The sequence below is a fragment of the Lates calcarifer genome, linkage group LG10 (genome assembly GCF_001640805.2).
Source record: "Lates calcarifer isolate ASB-BC8 linkage group LG10, TLL_Latcal_v3, whole genome shotgun sequence".
NCBI lineage: Eukaryota > Metazoa > Chordata > Actinopteri > Centropomidae > Lates > Lates calcarifer.
The window spans coordinates 10226239-10242456 of NC_066842.1; the positions used below are offsets into that span (position 1 = coordinate 10226239).

The 16218-nt window shown below is 41.8% G+C and overlaps 2 protein-coding genes across 3 annotated transcripts; one reads left to right on the plus strand and one right to left on the minus strand.

Moving 5' to 3' along the window:
- Positions 1-19: 19 nt before the first annotated feature.
- On the minus strand, positions 20-9911 carry apba2a (amyloid beta (A4) precursor protein-binding, family A, member 2a). Of its 2 annotated transcripts, none has more exons than XM_018666422.2 (13): positions 9812-9911; positions 9073-9185; positions 5312-6560; positions 4961-5065; positions 4665-4704; positions 4429-4574; positions 3666-3752; positions 3397-3582; positions 3037-3216; positions 2671-2883; positions 2042-2161; positions 1739-1879; positions 20-783 (listed from the first exon to the last, which is right to left on the minus strand). In XM_018666422.2, the coding sequence occupies exons 3-13, from the start codon at positions 6527-6529 to the stop codon at positions 712-714; spliced, it is 2508 nt and encodes an 835-aa protein (XP_018521938.1). In that variant the 5' UTR covers positions 6530-6560; positions 9073-9185; positions 9812-9911; the 3' UTR covers positions 20-711. The 2 variants fall into 2 exon arrangements, with proteins under 2 accessions (XP_018521938.1, XP_018521937.1); XM_018666421.2 differs by having other exon boundaries at positions 4961-5068.
- Positions 9541-15951, plus strand: fan1 (FANCD2 and FANCI associated nuclease 1). Its single transcript, XM_018666420.2, has 12 exons — positions 9541-11084; positions 11178-11318; positions 11605-12040; positions 12135-12266; positions 12360-12468; positions 12558-12677; positions 12815-12979; positions 13070-13232; positions 13325-13428; positions 13508-13702; positions 14578-14706; positions 14856-15951. The coding sequence occupies exons 1-12, from the start codon at positions 9878-9880 to the stop codon at positions 14991-14993; spliced, it is 3039 nt and encodes a 1012-aa protein (XP_018521936.1). The 5' UTR covers positions 9541-9877; the 3' UTR covers positions 14994-15951.
- The last annotated feature ends 267 nt before the right edge of the window (positions 15952-16218 follow it).

Consider the following 16218-nt stretch of genomic DNA (forward strand, 5'->3'; position numbering starts at 1 on the left):
AAAATGAAAACAAAGAAAGTGTTCAGCAGTGAGATTGTATTCTTAGTGTGTTTCAACATTACATTCATTCAGTAATGTATATTTTGATACATTCTTGTACGTTCTGGTAAAGGTAATGATCACCCATACTGTATGTCTTTGAAAAGTAGGTGTGTCTTTGGCCTTCAGCGTCACCATAATACACATAGTTTAGTGCCTTTGTACAGCATATTATTATCTTCTTTTAATACTTACTGTAATAGATTATCGTGTCAGATTGAGAATTAATCCCTGGTCAGTAATTCTTCATAATAACATGCATATACTGTAGAGTAATATGGCCTTTCCAATCAAGTCCTTGAGTAATCCAAAGTATTTACAGTAGAAGTACATTTTTAAACTCCATACACATTATAAAAATGACTAAATAAAAAATAAATGTACTAATTTATCTCTTCATAAGAAAATAATCATGACCTTAAAGCTACTTCTCTTCAACACCAGAAACTCACATACAGTACTACAGACAGAGCGTTCACATTGTAAGGCCATTATGACAATGTAATTTGAGATAAAACCTGAAAATGAGAACTGGATGTTCTTTACAGCATTGCAACAAGAGGCCAAAAAAAATAAAATGATAGAAAAATAAATTCTCCTCGTCCCACTGAGCCACCTGTCTCCACACAGCCAGACATGCAGAACTACAGTGGGCTGATCCATGCAGGGTCTCTAAATGTAGATAGGCGTCTCCTGTCCTGTCAGCAGTCTGAACATCACAGCGGGCATCGTCTTCATGTTGATCTGGCAGAGAGGCAGAGAAGAGAGGAGCAGTGACGATTACGCTGTCAACTTAAGAGCCCATTTATAGAAGCACAGTCGTAATCACATCACTTGAATCCAGGCCTAATTTACTCCCTTCTGCGCCACCAGAGAGTCAGAAGAGACCTTGGATCCATTACTGACAAATAATGGGCCTTTATGGGTTTAATGGGCATATACTGGGAGAAATCAGGGGGAAATCACACACAGAAACAAATTCACAGTTGCTGAAAAGTGTGAGTAGTGGAGCAGATCAAGAATGGGTGATGGAGAAAAATTGCCTGGCTGTGAATTAAGCAATTTAATATGTAATTTATGGTAAACTGTCGACTAGAAACTGATCTGTTTCCTTCTGCTTGAATTTATAACTTAAAGAAATACATTTATTTCTCAGCTTTGTTGCTGAGAGTTATAGGAGAAGATCGAGACCCCCCTAAGCCTGTGTGGTAAATAGGAGTGACCAAGGAGTGAACAAGCGGACAGTTAGCTTAGCTTAGTTTAGCATACAGACTGGAAAGAGGAGAAAATTGCACCTCTGTCGACAGGTAACAGAAGTCTACTGATCTTAAGAGGTGCTCATAGGCAGATTTGGTTACTGTTAGAGAGAATCTCATCAATCAGTAGATTTGAGCTAGAGGAAATAAATTAGATTCCTAAAGTTGACAGTTTGTTATAAATTGAATAACAAATTGCTTAATTTCTGGCCGACTAAGTCTTCACAAATAAAAGTCTTACTTACTACATAGCTTTTTTCCATAAAGATGGATAAAAAAGGATTTTTATTGGTTTACTGTACAACCTGGGCATTGAACCAATCTCATACAATCAAACTCAAATCTCAATTTGTATGTATATCTTTAAAAGGCCTGTATGGCTCAGTGATCTGTGTGTTGCAGTAATCACTGAAAATTGCCATCTTGTGGCCAAGTGTTCTTACCTCACCCACTGAGACGGACAGGGTTTGAACAATCTTCTCGTGTGCCATGGCAACAACACTCTGACCATTTATTTCAATGATTCTGTGTCCAACACGAACGCCGCCTCGCTCTGCAATGCCACCTCGCATCAGACTGCAGATCTGAGGGCGTGAAAAAGACACTTTATGTGTAACTGCACACCGTGTATAGCACAGCCACCGCTCTTTGAAAACAGCGGTGCTCTTCAGAAGTTGCCAACCATTCATTTCGAACATCAACCTAAAGTTTGGTGTCACGCTACTCACTAACAAGGGCTTACTCACAATGCCATTCTGAACACTGAAGCCGAGCTGGAACTTGAGATCAGGTCTCTTGATGAGGACGGTGGTGACGGGAGGGCAGCTCACAATACTCAGCTTTACTTTCACCTGATTCTTCAGACCCTGGAACATGTCCCAAAACACATTATCAAACAATAACTTTAAGGGATAAGTGACATTTTTTACTGATAACAAATCAAATGAAAGGACCAAAAGTAACAATGGATTTATCCTACCACTGGTACTGCTTGTGTAGCAAACCTGATACAGCATATTCCTCTGTGCAATAGAGCTCTGTTTGTGTCAAAAAAATTTCTACTTACACCGGTTTGAGCAACATTTGCTAACTAGTCTGAAATTGTTTAGCCTTCTTTTTCAAAATAAAAGTAAATTTTTTCACCCATTGAACAATGGGCTTGGGGCTGAAGGGCACAGGCTGGCTGGGGGGGGTCAAACTGTTTTGAGAGCCCTTAATGTTTTGTTAAGAACTTATGTGATGTTTTATTGTGGTTGATTGTGTAAATGGAATAACTCAGTAAAGATGCTGAGAGTCATCAGAGGCTCTAGTGTGGCCAAAAACCCTTAACACAAAATATATGCAAAGACTAGAGCTCCCCTGACACGCTCCGTACCTTGATGATGCCCTGACAGGTGGCCAGCGGCAGCCCCACCAGGCTGGTGTCATTAATGGACATAATCTGGTCCCCAACACTGAGTTTTCCAGAGCGAGCTGCAGGGCCACTGTTCATCATACTGGCCAGGATGACAGTGGGCAGAATGGAGCCCCAGCCGGACTCCACGATCACCACACCGAGGCTTTCTCCTTTCTGCTTCTCCACGTACAGCTGGTAAACAGAAAAAAAAATTCCTAATCCTTTTCAAGCATGTTTGCTGATATTTATGACACCTATGAGATTCTGGTAAAAGCTATTTATGTTGAGGGAAATCCATCAGTCATCATCCACATTTCACCTGCAGCCAAATAAAAAATGTTGTACCTCTTTACAGTTGTCTGAGTTTGAGAAATGGACGAGGTCATCGTGGTACATTTCCTGGGAGTTGATGATGTCACTGTATTGTTTCTGGCTCAAGTCGGTTGGGTTGATGCCGTTGGCTCGCAGGAATTCTCTGTAGGCCACGCTGAAGGCCTGACCAATGGACTGTGCGATGAGCTGTGCCTAGGGGAAGGGAAGCGTTTGGGGAAAACTACTCAGCAGAAAGGCAATCCCAGTTTACAACAGCAAGGAGGTGAGAAAGATCACAGTGGTTTAAGTGACCACAGAATAAATATCTAAAACTAAACTTGAGCATAAACCCAAAACTAAAAACGTACGCACAGTTAAGCTGCAAACACTCACATCCTCTGACTCAAAGACATAGCAGATCATCCTGTACTGAGACTTCCCCTCGCTGGCAGAATCGGGAGATTCTGAAAAATCCTCTGATGAAGCCTGAGACATGCGCCTCCGAGCCATCAGAACCACAATGCTACCAATGTCAGCGATATAGGAGATGGTACGCAAGGCACTGTCCATCATTGTCTCCTGTGTGGAGCAAAAAGAATCACAATCAGCGCTCGTTATGTCTGAAAATAGATTCAACGCACACAGATCTAAGAGTTACTAACCTGTGTGTCAGCATTCAGCACTTTGACAGCTTTTGTGGAGATGAACAGGTCCACCTCTGTCATCATTTGAGAGTCTTCATCCTGGCTCTTTTAAAGAAACAACATATTATTTTACTCAGACATGTCATATTTCTGTCCTTTAATCTCACATTGCAAACTTTCAGCTCACATTGTCAAAACATACACATTCTCCAATGCTGCACACAGAGCTGTAGGGACAGGTCTGGCTATGGAAGACTATCAAAACACTGACATAAGGAGGTGAGCAAAAAAGATGCAACAGCTCCACCGTGTGGTAAAAAACTGAATCTACTCCACAGCATAAGTAGTTCACCTGGCAATACAGATACAGCTACGCCCTTAAAAACCCCATTCATTAACTGAAACTCACGGTAAAAGGTACTTTGGGATACAAACTTCCATCAGTGCTGAACAAGTATCTTACAAATGCACCAATTTTGATTTCCTAGACCTGAACACACACCGTTAGGATTTGGAATCAGGTCCGCATCTCTGTTACTTTGATAGCTAAAGCTTAAAAGGCATTAAAAAGGCTTAACAGGATCCCAGATTCAGAGCACCACCAAGATCTAATCAATTTTTCCTGAGCCCAAAAATGGAGCTGTTCCTCAAATTTGTTTCAAATGTGTTTTTGAAACAGGCCAACAGGAAAAGAGTATAGGGTGACCCTTATGGCAGGTTTAAATATTTATAAACCAAATCAATGGATGTTAATGACTGTATCCCTTAAGAGGCAGGTTACCTTGATACGACTGACAGCTTCATGGGCCTGGGACATGCGAACAGACTTGGATGGATTCTTATCAGACAACACCTGAGTGCAGCCAAGGTAGTTAGCAGCAAAGATGATCCCATCAATAAGATCCTCTGGTTCACAGGGACCTGGGACTGTGCAGCAAAACAAAGAAGGCCCTTGTTGTAAGACACTGTAGGGATGAATAAAAACTGTAAAATGTGAGAATATTCTGAGATATTTACCATCCTCAAAGCTGGGGAAAGAAGTAGCCTCCTGTGTTTTCTTTAAAATAAGTTAAAATGGCATTAGTTTGACTTAGAAACATTTTAATGGTAACAAGAAATATTAGCAAATATTTGTAGGAATTGTGGCCCATGTATAGTGCTTACAAAAACTTAATTATGAAAAATGAAATGAAATTATGCAGAAAGAAAAATACTGATTAAGTTACATGGAAATAAATTTAAAGTATTGCATTTACATCTTTGACAGATCACATATTGTGGCTGAAAAGTGCTGTTGTTTAATATATCTTCACCTTGGGTGTGTTGGTCTCCTCTGCAGGGATGAGCTCTGAACAATGAGGCCTCCTCGGCTGCTCTGGCACGTCCTCAGGCATCACGGCTGTGCTTGGCTTCTCACCCTGCTGTACACAAACATCTGCTTTAACTTGGGCAAGTCTAGTTTTAAATGTTTCCCGTTGTCCCGTGTAGATGATAATCCCACAGGGAAAAAGTGGGGACAAGGACTATTTGTGGCAAAGCATGTAATTAAAATCTTACTTAATTCACTCTGGGACACAGTGATGGTAGACTGGGCGCAAACATTGACAAATACAAGCCACAGGGGATGAGATCTGACAAAGATCTGCCCCATTTGCAATGGTTACCTGCTGGGGTTTCTCTGGCTGTCTCTGCCTCTCCTCAAGAGGCTCCCTCTGTTGTTCTGGCGTGTGATGGGGAGCCAGCGATGGCTTGATAACCCTGGGTTCGTTCTCCTGGCTGTTAGCAGAGGAGGGACTGGGTCTGGGAACAGGAGGAGTCTCTCTACGAGGCTGGGCCTTCTGGGTCTCAGCAGGTGGCTGGGCATGGGAATGACGGGGTGGAGGAGGAGGATGCTGCTTACCGGGGCCAGATCTAGCTTTGGTCCGCACAGCGGCCTTTTTGCAGTCCTTTGACGAAGTCTTTGGACGCTGCTCAGTGCTGTTGGTCGTGCATCCTTTGATCCCAGAAACAATATGCTCGACATCCTCTCCTGTTCCCCTCCTCCCTCGTCCTTTACTCTGCCTCTCCTTCTCCTTTGAACCCACGTGAGATGACTCACACTTCTTACTGGCTCCTTGGATAGTATGGTTTCTTGTAAGTCGAGTGTCATCCTCTCTCTCCCTTTCATCGCCTCCCTTTGTAATTCTTTCATTATCATTGCCCTGATAAAGGCTGGTCGGTCTTTGAACGCTGTTCTCTGTCTCCTCTAAATCCTCTATGAATTTGGCCCCATCCAGCACCTCTTCTATCTCATCTCCGTCACTGAAGAAGAACCTGTTCTCCTGGCCCTTTTCCACCTCCCTCTCTGCTTCATCCCCAGCGATCGTCGTACAATGTGACCTAAAGCGATGGCCCATCTTATGAGGCTTAGTGTCAGATTGCGATCCCTCACATATTTCTGTGCTATGACGAGCCCGGGGAGAGAACTGGTCGACAGCACTGCTGTTCTCGTTAATATTATCACCTCCTGCATGCTTTATATAGCCGCCATCCTCAGGACAGTACTGCTTGTAATACCTCATGTCCACCATGCCCTCTCTGTTCAGATGCAGAACCTCATCATAGTCCTGCTCGACATCAGAGCCCACGTTGTCATACTCAGAGCAGGTGTCCTCCATGTCCTCAGGACTAGGGTCACAACTCATGTAATAGTGATTTGCAGAAGCAGGAGTCAGCTGGTCATTGTTGTTATCCTTCAAGGTGCCAGGTGGTTGCTCAGACGCCTCCTTCACCAAACCTCGCCGCTCCTCTTGGCTCTGTTTCGCGAGTCCTGGACCGGGGCACGGTGGAGGGCTGGGAGCCAATATTTTGGAAATGGCTCCTGGCCTCTTACCATGAGCCATAACTGGCCCTGTGAGCCCAGTAACCTCAACCCTGTGAACATTAATAGATAACCAACATTTTATTTTTGCATTATGCTATCTGTAAATTTTCACTTGACATTTTCAATAGCACATCTTCACTCATACTCTCGACATTCTCCTACTGCTTACTGCCTGCACACTAACAGAAAAATCACTGAACAAATCATGAGTTTTATGACTGAGCTCACATGAATTCATTCATTGGAACTAAAAGAAATTAACTATCAGAGGGTTTCACAGGCCTTTTTCTCGTCTGTAAATACACAAATTATGTAGCCATTAAGATTTCATTTAAGCCACAAAACACCCTCTTTGCTTGTTTACACTACAGCACACTAGCAGAGAAGCTCTCAAACACTTCACACTGTACCAGATTTAAATGACTTACAGTCAGCAATTATTTTCTTCACTTTCACAAAAACATCCCCCATCATATCTTAATGAATGTCTTTGTTTCACAGTTTAAACAAACACAGAACAAACCTTGTTTCAAGGACAAACAGCAGCCACTTATTAAAGTCATACTAATTTACATTCATCCATTATTTCTACACCATCGACTCCCACACGCACCATTTCAGTCCTGACTGCTGATGTTGTCTGTTATCTGTCATCTTGCTTTGTTGTGTCTGCTCTAATTTTGTCTTGATGTCCAGCAGGAAACAGGAAACCTGATTTAAGTGAGTCAGGCCAGCAGCAAGTGATGTTTATTTTTTATGTTAGTTGATTTTATGTTATGTCAGTGTTAGGATTAGTACTTTAAAGTACTTACAAAGAACTGTCCCTGAAAAATTCACATAATGTGGATAGTGTCGTTACCAGATTTATGATTCATGACTTACAGTATGTCCTCTGAGAATGCTGTCTGTGGAATAGTACGTCATCCTTTTGACATCTGAATAGCATCTTTGAATGAATGGTTGCCTTGGACTAAGGCACAACAAAACAATCTATGTATTGGCAAATGAACAGATGACACCATAGTTCAATGCAAACACAGTTGGTGGGAAACATCTCTTTTCTGAATTATTTTAATCAGTCACACAGTACTATGCAGCTGAAACTATTAGTCAGTTAATTGATAATAATTAATAATTAGTCGATTAACAGAAATCATCTGCATCAATCAACTATTCTGATAATCATTTATTTGCATTTCAACGCTCACTGGTTTCAGGATGTCAAATGTGAATATTTGCCAGTTTTCTTGTCATTTGAATATCTTTGACTTTTTGATTTAAGTTGATTGAGTTTGGACAAAAAAAAAAAATTTAAAGTCGATATGGATGTGCATATTTAACTACTTTCTGTGAACTATTCATTTATTGATCAAGAAGATAATTAATTTATAATGAAAATAATAGTTAATTGCAGCCCTACAATACTAAACATATACAACATACACCAAAAATGTGTTGTAATAAGGATTATTCATCAGTTCAACAAAATAAACAAAAAATCCTATTAATTTTACATATATTCTTATAAATTTAGGACGAATATTTTATATTCTAAGGAGGACCTTTTGAATTCCCAGGCTCCATCAAATCCATTTTTCATCTCTCTTATGATGTTAAACATTAGAAAAGCAAAACACCCCCTGAGATGTGATAACGGTGTTCTCAGCCGGGTAATAAGAGCTGTATCACTTGATTAGCACTGAATGTATTGGAGCTATCACACTGAGCAGAGTGGCTGTGCTACACGCCCAGTCTGATCATGTCATCATCAAAACCCTCCTCTAAACATGAAGCATCTGAGCTTGTGTCTGAACTGGGAAAAACAGTTCGACTGTGCTGTTTAGTCTCCAGCTTTTCGGATATGATTTACCACACTAAACACAGTAAATCCCAACCATTCGCGGCACCGATCGGGTGATAATGCAACTGAGATTATGGCATTACGAAAACAAAAACCTATAACAAACCAAGCAGATCTAATCCTGACCTCTCCATGGTGCTGAACCGCTAATTAAAAACAATAAGGCTCATTATAGTCTTTAAACTGCGGCTCGGTGTATTAGACTCCACGCATTTTGCCCTGCCCTTTACGTATTTGTGGTGGTATTTTATAAACCCACTACGCCGAACTTTTGCCGCAGCTGCAGGGGTGGTTGTTGTGGTTGCTCCGATTTCCCCACAAGTGGACGCCGCACTCCCATCTGCCTAAATATCGATACGATAATCGGATATATGGTTTCGTAGCGCATATAGCACGCATTAATGGAGCTGACTCCCTCCACACACACAAACACACACACACGCGCACGCACACTCTGCTGCTTTCACCATCTGGAAGCATCATATTATCCTGCTGCTGTTGCTGCTGCAATTCACATCGACCTTGATTTGAAGCATCGAGACTGCACCATGCTGACATCCAGCTTATGGGCTGATGTTGTACCACAGGAGCACATCCAGCATTGTCCTCAGCCCTGTTACCGCACGCCGGATAGGCCTATATGCATCACTATAACATTTTGTTTCCCATCCATGCATTGATAAATCTAGCGTTGCACTCACCAACATCAGTCCTGCCGGCGGCCCTCCTTGTGAAATGCCCTGTGTGCTGATCAGATCAGATTGCTCTCCGGAATGGTGATTTTTGAATAAAAGCCGCACAGCAGCCCAGGAACCTGTGTAGGAAATACACCCCCCATCATGTGCTCACTGCTCTGCTCCCCAACACAAAACACTGGGAGAGGCGTAATGAATACAGAGTCAAACATACGCTTACGTTTTAATTTAAAGCATGTATTTCTTATATATGGCTCATATATTTAACAGTAAGTCTATGTGTAATTAAGAATGTAAAAATTGTGTTGTGCATATGTTTCAAAGGGTACTTATAATTAAATTTAGTCCAAAAAATATCTACACATAAATGTTTTACATCCAGGACTATAGTATTTATTTATTTCTGCGTTTATTCATTTAAGGAATTGAGAAAATATCGATGCAACTGGGATCGATTATGTCAGCCTAACAGGCGCTCTGAGCTCCTCTGGTTAAGCCTGAGAAGCGGGATTGTTATCATGCAGCTCCTCTGTTACCAAAAAGCCACCGGTATGTTAACCAATGGATTGAACCACTGACCGTTTTTTTAATGTACAATTTAGGCGTTTTATATAATGACACTGTGAAACTCCAAAAGCTGCATATATGTGACGATAAAAAACGTGTTAATGTGTTTATTTCTGAACGAGGTTAGCTTTTAAGTTAGCTAAACAGAGCTACAGCATTGTCAGCGCTGATAACTCACCTCTGAGCATGCAACAAAGAAAAGCTAAAGACGTTTTCATCGAGCCACACCACAGCCACCTGCATCATGACCGGAAGAGCGAACAAAGACAAACTCAGGCGAAGTCTGTCGTTGACAAAGAGCAAGAGGAAAGGCAGTGTCACCGCTGGGATATCTGCCAGCGATGCCACCACGACTCCAATCACCTCGTTCTTCAGCAGCCAGCCTCCATCTAAGCTGGCCTGCCCCCTGTGTGGCCAGTTGGTACCAAGATTCAGGATCAATGAGCACATTGATTTGCAATGTCAGAACTTTGAGAGAGGAGACAGCAGTGCCGCCTCAGCAAGTAATAGTGTTGTGCCAAGCACCCAGCTGTCACCCAGAAGGAATCCCCCAAAGTCCCCAGAGCTGGATCGAAAAAAGGAAGAAGAAGAAGAAGAAGGGGTCAAAGAGACCAAGACCAGTCCTTATTTCAAAAAGAATAACTCTCAACTGCCACCACGTGAGATAAACAGCAAAACTGTGGTTAGGACGATTGACCTGGGAAGCCTCTCCTCCAAGTTATCTAGAAAGTGTCATAAGGTACCTGAAAGGACAAAGACAGATGGTAAACATGCAACAGTGCACTTTGAAAAGGAGAGCGATCCTCCTGCGACACTCAGCAGCTCCCAGAAGGAAAATGTTCTGATTCAGAGTTTAGAGGACAAAAAAGATTGTGTGACAGTTATTGACCTGACAGAAACCAGTGCTGAGACTCCAACAGCAGTGGGAGACCTATTATGTTCAGAAAAAGTACTTAATCAGAAAACACCTACACCAGAGACTTTCCAAAAACTAGTCACTCCAAAGTTACGGTCTACTTCTTCTTCAAAACTAGCAAAGAGGAAAAAGGAAACAACTCCCGATGGCAAGGCGTCTGGTTTCAGAAAGAAAGCAAAATTTGAGGGGAACAAGGAGCCAGAGGAGGTGTTGTCTAGTGAGAATAAGGCAGAAGCAGGAGATATGGACTGGCATAAAACTGAGGTGCCTTCTACCATTTCTTGTGACCTCCCTCTGATTTCAGAGGAAGGTGATAAGAAAAGTGCTGCAGTCAGCAGTAGTGATTCGCTACCAGAGTTCGTCTCTCAGCAAACCATCGGTGACCAGGCTGTCGAGAGCCTTCATCCACCACGACTTCCCTACTACCTCCATAACTTCCGGACCGTGTTACAGGCTGTCTTGGAGAATGAGGACGATAGGGCTCTGTTTAACCAGGATGATATGTCACTCATACATGCATTTGAGAAACTATCAGGTATGCTGGGATATCATTCGGTTATTGTATTTTTTTTAATGATAGTGGAATCAGGTTTAATTGTTCACATGTGTCCTCTTCTCTATTAAAAAGTCATGGGGCAGAAGCTCTATGTGAGGCTCTTTCAGAGGAAGCTGAAGTGGCTACAAGTAAATAAACTAGATTATGTGGAGATATGCAGTGATCTTGGACCTGTTGCCCAGGAGCTGGCTCAGAGCGGTTTTCTAGAGACAGGTAAATGATGCCTAAATCTTTTCAATGTTTGACAACATCTCTGGCTGAGTTAGCTGAAGCCTCTTAAATTGCTGACACATGTATTATTATGCTGTTGAAGGCTGCATATTCATATTCCTCCTGCACTTATTTTTTGTGACTGCTTAGACATTAGATGGATTGATAGAGTTAGTGTGTAACTAGTAACACCTGGAGCACAAAGTATGTGTATTATCCTTCTCAAACACCATGTACATTATTTTTTCTCCTGTTAATACCCACCTATGTTGATTTTTGCATCTCAAAGAGAATGATCTTGAGGACCTAGGAGAGGCTCTGGATCTCCTGCCTGCTCCTGAACTCAAAGCTCTGGCTAAGACCTTCCATTTGGGCAGTTCTGGGACTCAGAAACAGCAGCTAGTGGACGGGCTTCTTCGTCTGAGCAGGCAAAAGTCCCTCTTCTCTTTCACCCCTGTACAGAACAACACTAAGGCTGTCATCCTCAAAAGGGCAAAGCAGCTTGCAGGTTCCTGTGTGCGCCTCTGTCGTGGTCCTCGGGCTGTCTTCTCTCGCATCCTGCTGCTCTTTTCTCTGACCGACACCATGGATGAGGAGGAGATGGCGGCTGGCGGGCAGAACCAGCTTTTCACCATCCTGTTGGTCAACTCAGGACGTCTGGCCTTCCCGGACTACACGGTGCAACGTAGAGCCAAGGTGTTCCAGGACAGAGAGGACCTGATCAGGTGAGGGCCTGCCTAAAGAGCTAAATTGAGTTTGTGTTTTATTTAAGCCGGATAGGCAAAAATTATACACTCATGATTCCATCCATCCCACCAGATATGAAGCATCCATGCGATCCCTGCAAGAGGTAATCTCAGCTATGCAGGCAGGTCAGTGGGAGGAGGCCCTAGAGCTTTACACTGCAGCCAAAAGTGCCTGGCAGGAGCTGAGGAAAAGCCATGACCTCAGGTAATGAGCACATCAATCTGTTTATATCTTTCTCTCTAAAACACAGAGTCCCTTGTGATTGCTTCATGGTAACATTATTATTGTGTTGGATAGTCATCAGGAAGAGCTGCCTGTGTTCCTGCGCAGCTTCACCACAGGATGGGCTTACACTCGAATCTTATCCAGAGGGGTTGAGATCTTGCAGAGGCTACGCCAGTATGAGGTTTGGTGACCTGATCCACTCACACTCTCACACAAATTGAACTATTTATGAAGTATGTCATTATTGAAGATGTGACTTTTTTGTTACAGGAGGCAGTAGAGGAGCTGCGGTCCTTACTGTTGCAGTCTGTTTACTGTCTTGACAGCCGAGGGCGATGGTGGGACAGACTAGCACTAAACCTTCACCAGCACCTCAAAAAACCAGAGCAAGTGAGCACCGGTGTCTGCGGTTCTACTCACCTCCTGAGAGACATTTTCATCATTTATCTCTTTACATGACATTGTGCTCAGTAATGGATGTTGTGTTTTCATTTGTTTGACTGCTGGTCTTTTCCCATTGCCCCCAGGCTATTTGTGCAATTAGAGATGGGCTGTCAGACTCTCTGGTACGAACAGGACATAAACTCTCCCTGCATCAGAGAGCTGTTAGGATGAAAGAGTCTGCCAGCTTCAAGAAGTATCGCCTGCAACTCAGAGACTTACCCACTGTTCATGTCCAAGATGTCAAGCATGTGAGTTTGGGCTTTCTTGGAAAAATCACTTTTGTGCTCATTGTTGGGTGTGTGACAGTAAAAGATTAGAATTTGTGCTTTTGTCTGCAGGTGACAATCCGAGGACAGCTGTTTCCTCATGAGGGAGGCATGGGGAAATCTAGGTTTCTTTTACCAGCGAACGGAGAGGGCACAGAGAGTGCTGATGCCACTGTAATATGTTCTGTGGAGGAACTGTCTTTAGCACATTACCGCCAACAGGGTTTTGACCAAGGTAAACAACTTTTCTTCTCCTACCCAAAAGTAAAAGCATTTGGATATCCTCTGATCCCAGGAACAATATACTGTCATTTTTTAATGCAACAGGGATCCATGGTGAGGGTTCAACATTCTCAACATTATTTGCCCTTTTGCTGTGGGATATCATTTTTATGGAGGGTATTCCAGACGTTTTCCGAAACCCATACCAGGTAAAGTGAGCTCTGTATAAGTTTTGTTGAAAACCGTGTATCTGTACAAGTTTAACTTGTTTGTTTCCCCTCATCACAGACGTGTCCACTGGACCTTTATACTGACTGTTTCTACGAGAACAGAAAGGAGGCGATTGATTCTCGTGTTCAGTTAGTCAGTGGGGCGTCTGTGGAGACACTACACAGCATGTTGGAGGATGTGTGGACCTCACAGGAGGGTAAAGTGTGCTCACTGGTAAACTGGGAGCGTTTCTCATCCCTTCAACAGGCACAGGTATTTACTGTCATTCTTGTAAATATATAAAGGCCTCACAAAGTATTCAGACCCCTACACTTTTAGCATACTTAATTGTGTTTTATATGTCATTTGATAATTGGATAAAACAGTTCTGTCCACCAGTGTTCACCAATAATGACAAATTGAATACTCAGTTTCCCTTGACATGTGTCTTGTGTGGATGTGTCTTGACTGGAGTCAACTTGTGGTAAATTGAATGGACATGTTATACTTTGGAAATATACACACCTGCATATGTAAGGTCTCATAATTCATGCTGCATGTCATGACAAAAGCCAGGCCATGAAATCAAATAAACACTCTGTAGAACTCTGTGATAAAATTGGAGCAAAGCTTTGAGTGTTCTCAGGGGCAGAGTGGTGTTAATAATTGTGAAATGAAAGCCTGGAACCATCAGGAAATTTCCTAGAGCTGGCAAATTCAGGTGTTAAAGCTGATAGAGACTAAACCGAGCTGTAAATGCTGCGAAAATCAGGTACTGCAGATTTTGATTTTTAGTAAATTTTCCAAAAATTTCAAAAAACATTTTTTCACTTGTGATTATAATTTGAAGATTGTTGAGCAAAATGGCAGTTTTATCAATTTAAAATGAAATCTGCAACACAATAAAGTGTGCAAAAGGTGAGGGGTTTGAATACTTTCTGAAGCCACTGTATATCACATCTATTATATAAATGCTACGTATGTATAATAATTGTTCTTACATTGTGTATAGTTACAGTGGGATAGGAGATGCAAAGTACGACTTGAATGACTAGACCTCTGTAAATGACCATGATTAGATATTTATTTACAAGTGTTATTATAAGTACTAACATGGTATTAACATAACGACTGCTATGCATTTGCAGTCACTCGTGTCTTGCCTGGGTGGAGCCTTCTTAGGAGGAGTAATAGTAAGAATGTCAAAAGACTATAGACACTGCCGTGGAGGTTTGCCTGATCTAGTGGTGTGGAACACCTCAAATAACACCTACAAGGTGAGATCACATCACATCCCAGCTGTTTGAATTAGATGTTTTCCTTTATCTATGGATTCACACTCTCTGTGGCACCTGATTATTTCATGTTTGATCACATGGATTATACTGGATATTGGCCCGTGACATGGGTTGTCTTGTTGTTGTAGTTGGTGGAGGTAAAGGGGCCCAATGACCGGCTGTCCCAGAAGCAACAGATCTGGCTGGATGAGCTGCAGAAACTGGGGGCTGATGTGGAGGTGTGTCACGTGGAGGCTACTGGAGCCAGAGGAGCTCGTCTGGAATAAAGAGACAGAAGAAATGACTGATAAGATTTTGCTGCTAATTAAGTGTCATAAAAAAGAAACCTCAACAGAAAGACTGAAAAACATGAATTGGGTGCTTTTTTTGATTCTGGTCATGAACAAAGCCTGTTGATGATTATCCCTAAGAGCTCCATTAATCTCACATATACACCAGTCAGCCACAACAGTAAAAACTAGTCACTAATTTTAATCTTGTGGCTGTTGGGTATATATCTGATTTAATCCTATATGAATATAGGGAATGTTGTGGCAAGTAGTGTGCTTTGTGAATGTGGTATTATCATCAAGAAAACCACTGCCTTCAACAGGAAGCGGTGCATCATGAGATGATCATCACTGAGAATTGCCAGGATCAGAAATAGGTTACAGATAATCTGAGCTGATGCATGACAGGAAATGGATCCAACGACCACACAGAACCAATGGAGTTTCCTTCTCTTTGGCAATGCTATATTCTCAGGATCTTGGGTTGCCAAGCAACGTAAATGTTTAGTTGGCTGCTTATGAATTGTGTGACAGCTCTATGGGTTTCTTATGCAAGTAATTATTGTGATAATATGGCTATAAATATTCAGTTTTGCCACTACTCTATCAGAAAAAAACAGCAGTTGGTACCAAAAAACAAAATAATTGGGCTGCAATTGAAAATTATTGTTTTCGTTATCGATTAAACTGCTGTTTGTTTTCTGTTGGTCTGTGTCTGGAAATGGTGGAAATATGCCATCACAATTTCCCAGAGCTCAAGATGGCATGATTATATTGTTTGTTTGGTCTCATTAGCAGTCATTTTACTACAAGAAATGTCAAACAGACAAACACAATTTAGACACTAGACCTTGGAAATGCTTTAGCATTTTTGTCTGACTGAAATGATGACTTTGTGTATGATGTAAAAATACTAAATCTGCTGTTGGTCTAAAATAAAATGGCAAAAGAAGTATTCAGATCTTTATTCAATTTAAGTAGCAACACCACATGTTAAATTATTTTATTATAAGTAAAAGTCGTGCATTGAAAATTCTGAGTAAAAGTAAAAAAATATTGCCATCAAAATGTGTTTAAATACTCATTATGTAGAGTTTCCCTATACAGATTGTTAAACTGTGGAGTCCTCAAGGTTACGAAAGATGATGCTTCTTTAATCTTTTGCGGACAAGGTAATAATTTGTGCAAACAAGTTATTATTTTGTGTAAGAAGATGAAAACT

Coding starts and splice junctions, on each gene's coding strand:
- fan1 (XM_018666420.2), top strand. CDS start 9,878: ATGACCGGAAGAGCGAACAAAGACAAACTCAGGCGAAGTCTGTCGTTG. Junction 11,319..11,604: donor GAGCGGTTTTCTAGAGACAG/GTAAATGATGCC, acceptor TGCATCTCAAAG/AGAATGATCTTGAGGACCTA. Junction 12,980..13,069: donor ATGTCCAAGATGTCAAGCAT/GTGAGTTTGGGC, acceptor TTTTGTCTGCAG/GTGACAATCCGAGGACAGCT.
- apba2a (XM_018666421.2), bottom strand. CDS start 6,529: ATGGCTCATGGTAAGAGGCCAGGAGCCATTTCCAAAATATTGGCTCCC. Junction 4,705..4,960: donor AGGAGACCAACACACCCAAG/GTGAAGATATAT, acceptor CTTATTTTAAAG/AAAACACAGGAGGCTACTTC. Junction 2,884..3,036: donor ACTCAGACAACTGTAAAGAG/GTACAACATTTT, acceptor TCTGTTTACCAG/CTGTACGTGGAGAAGCAGAA.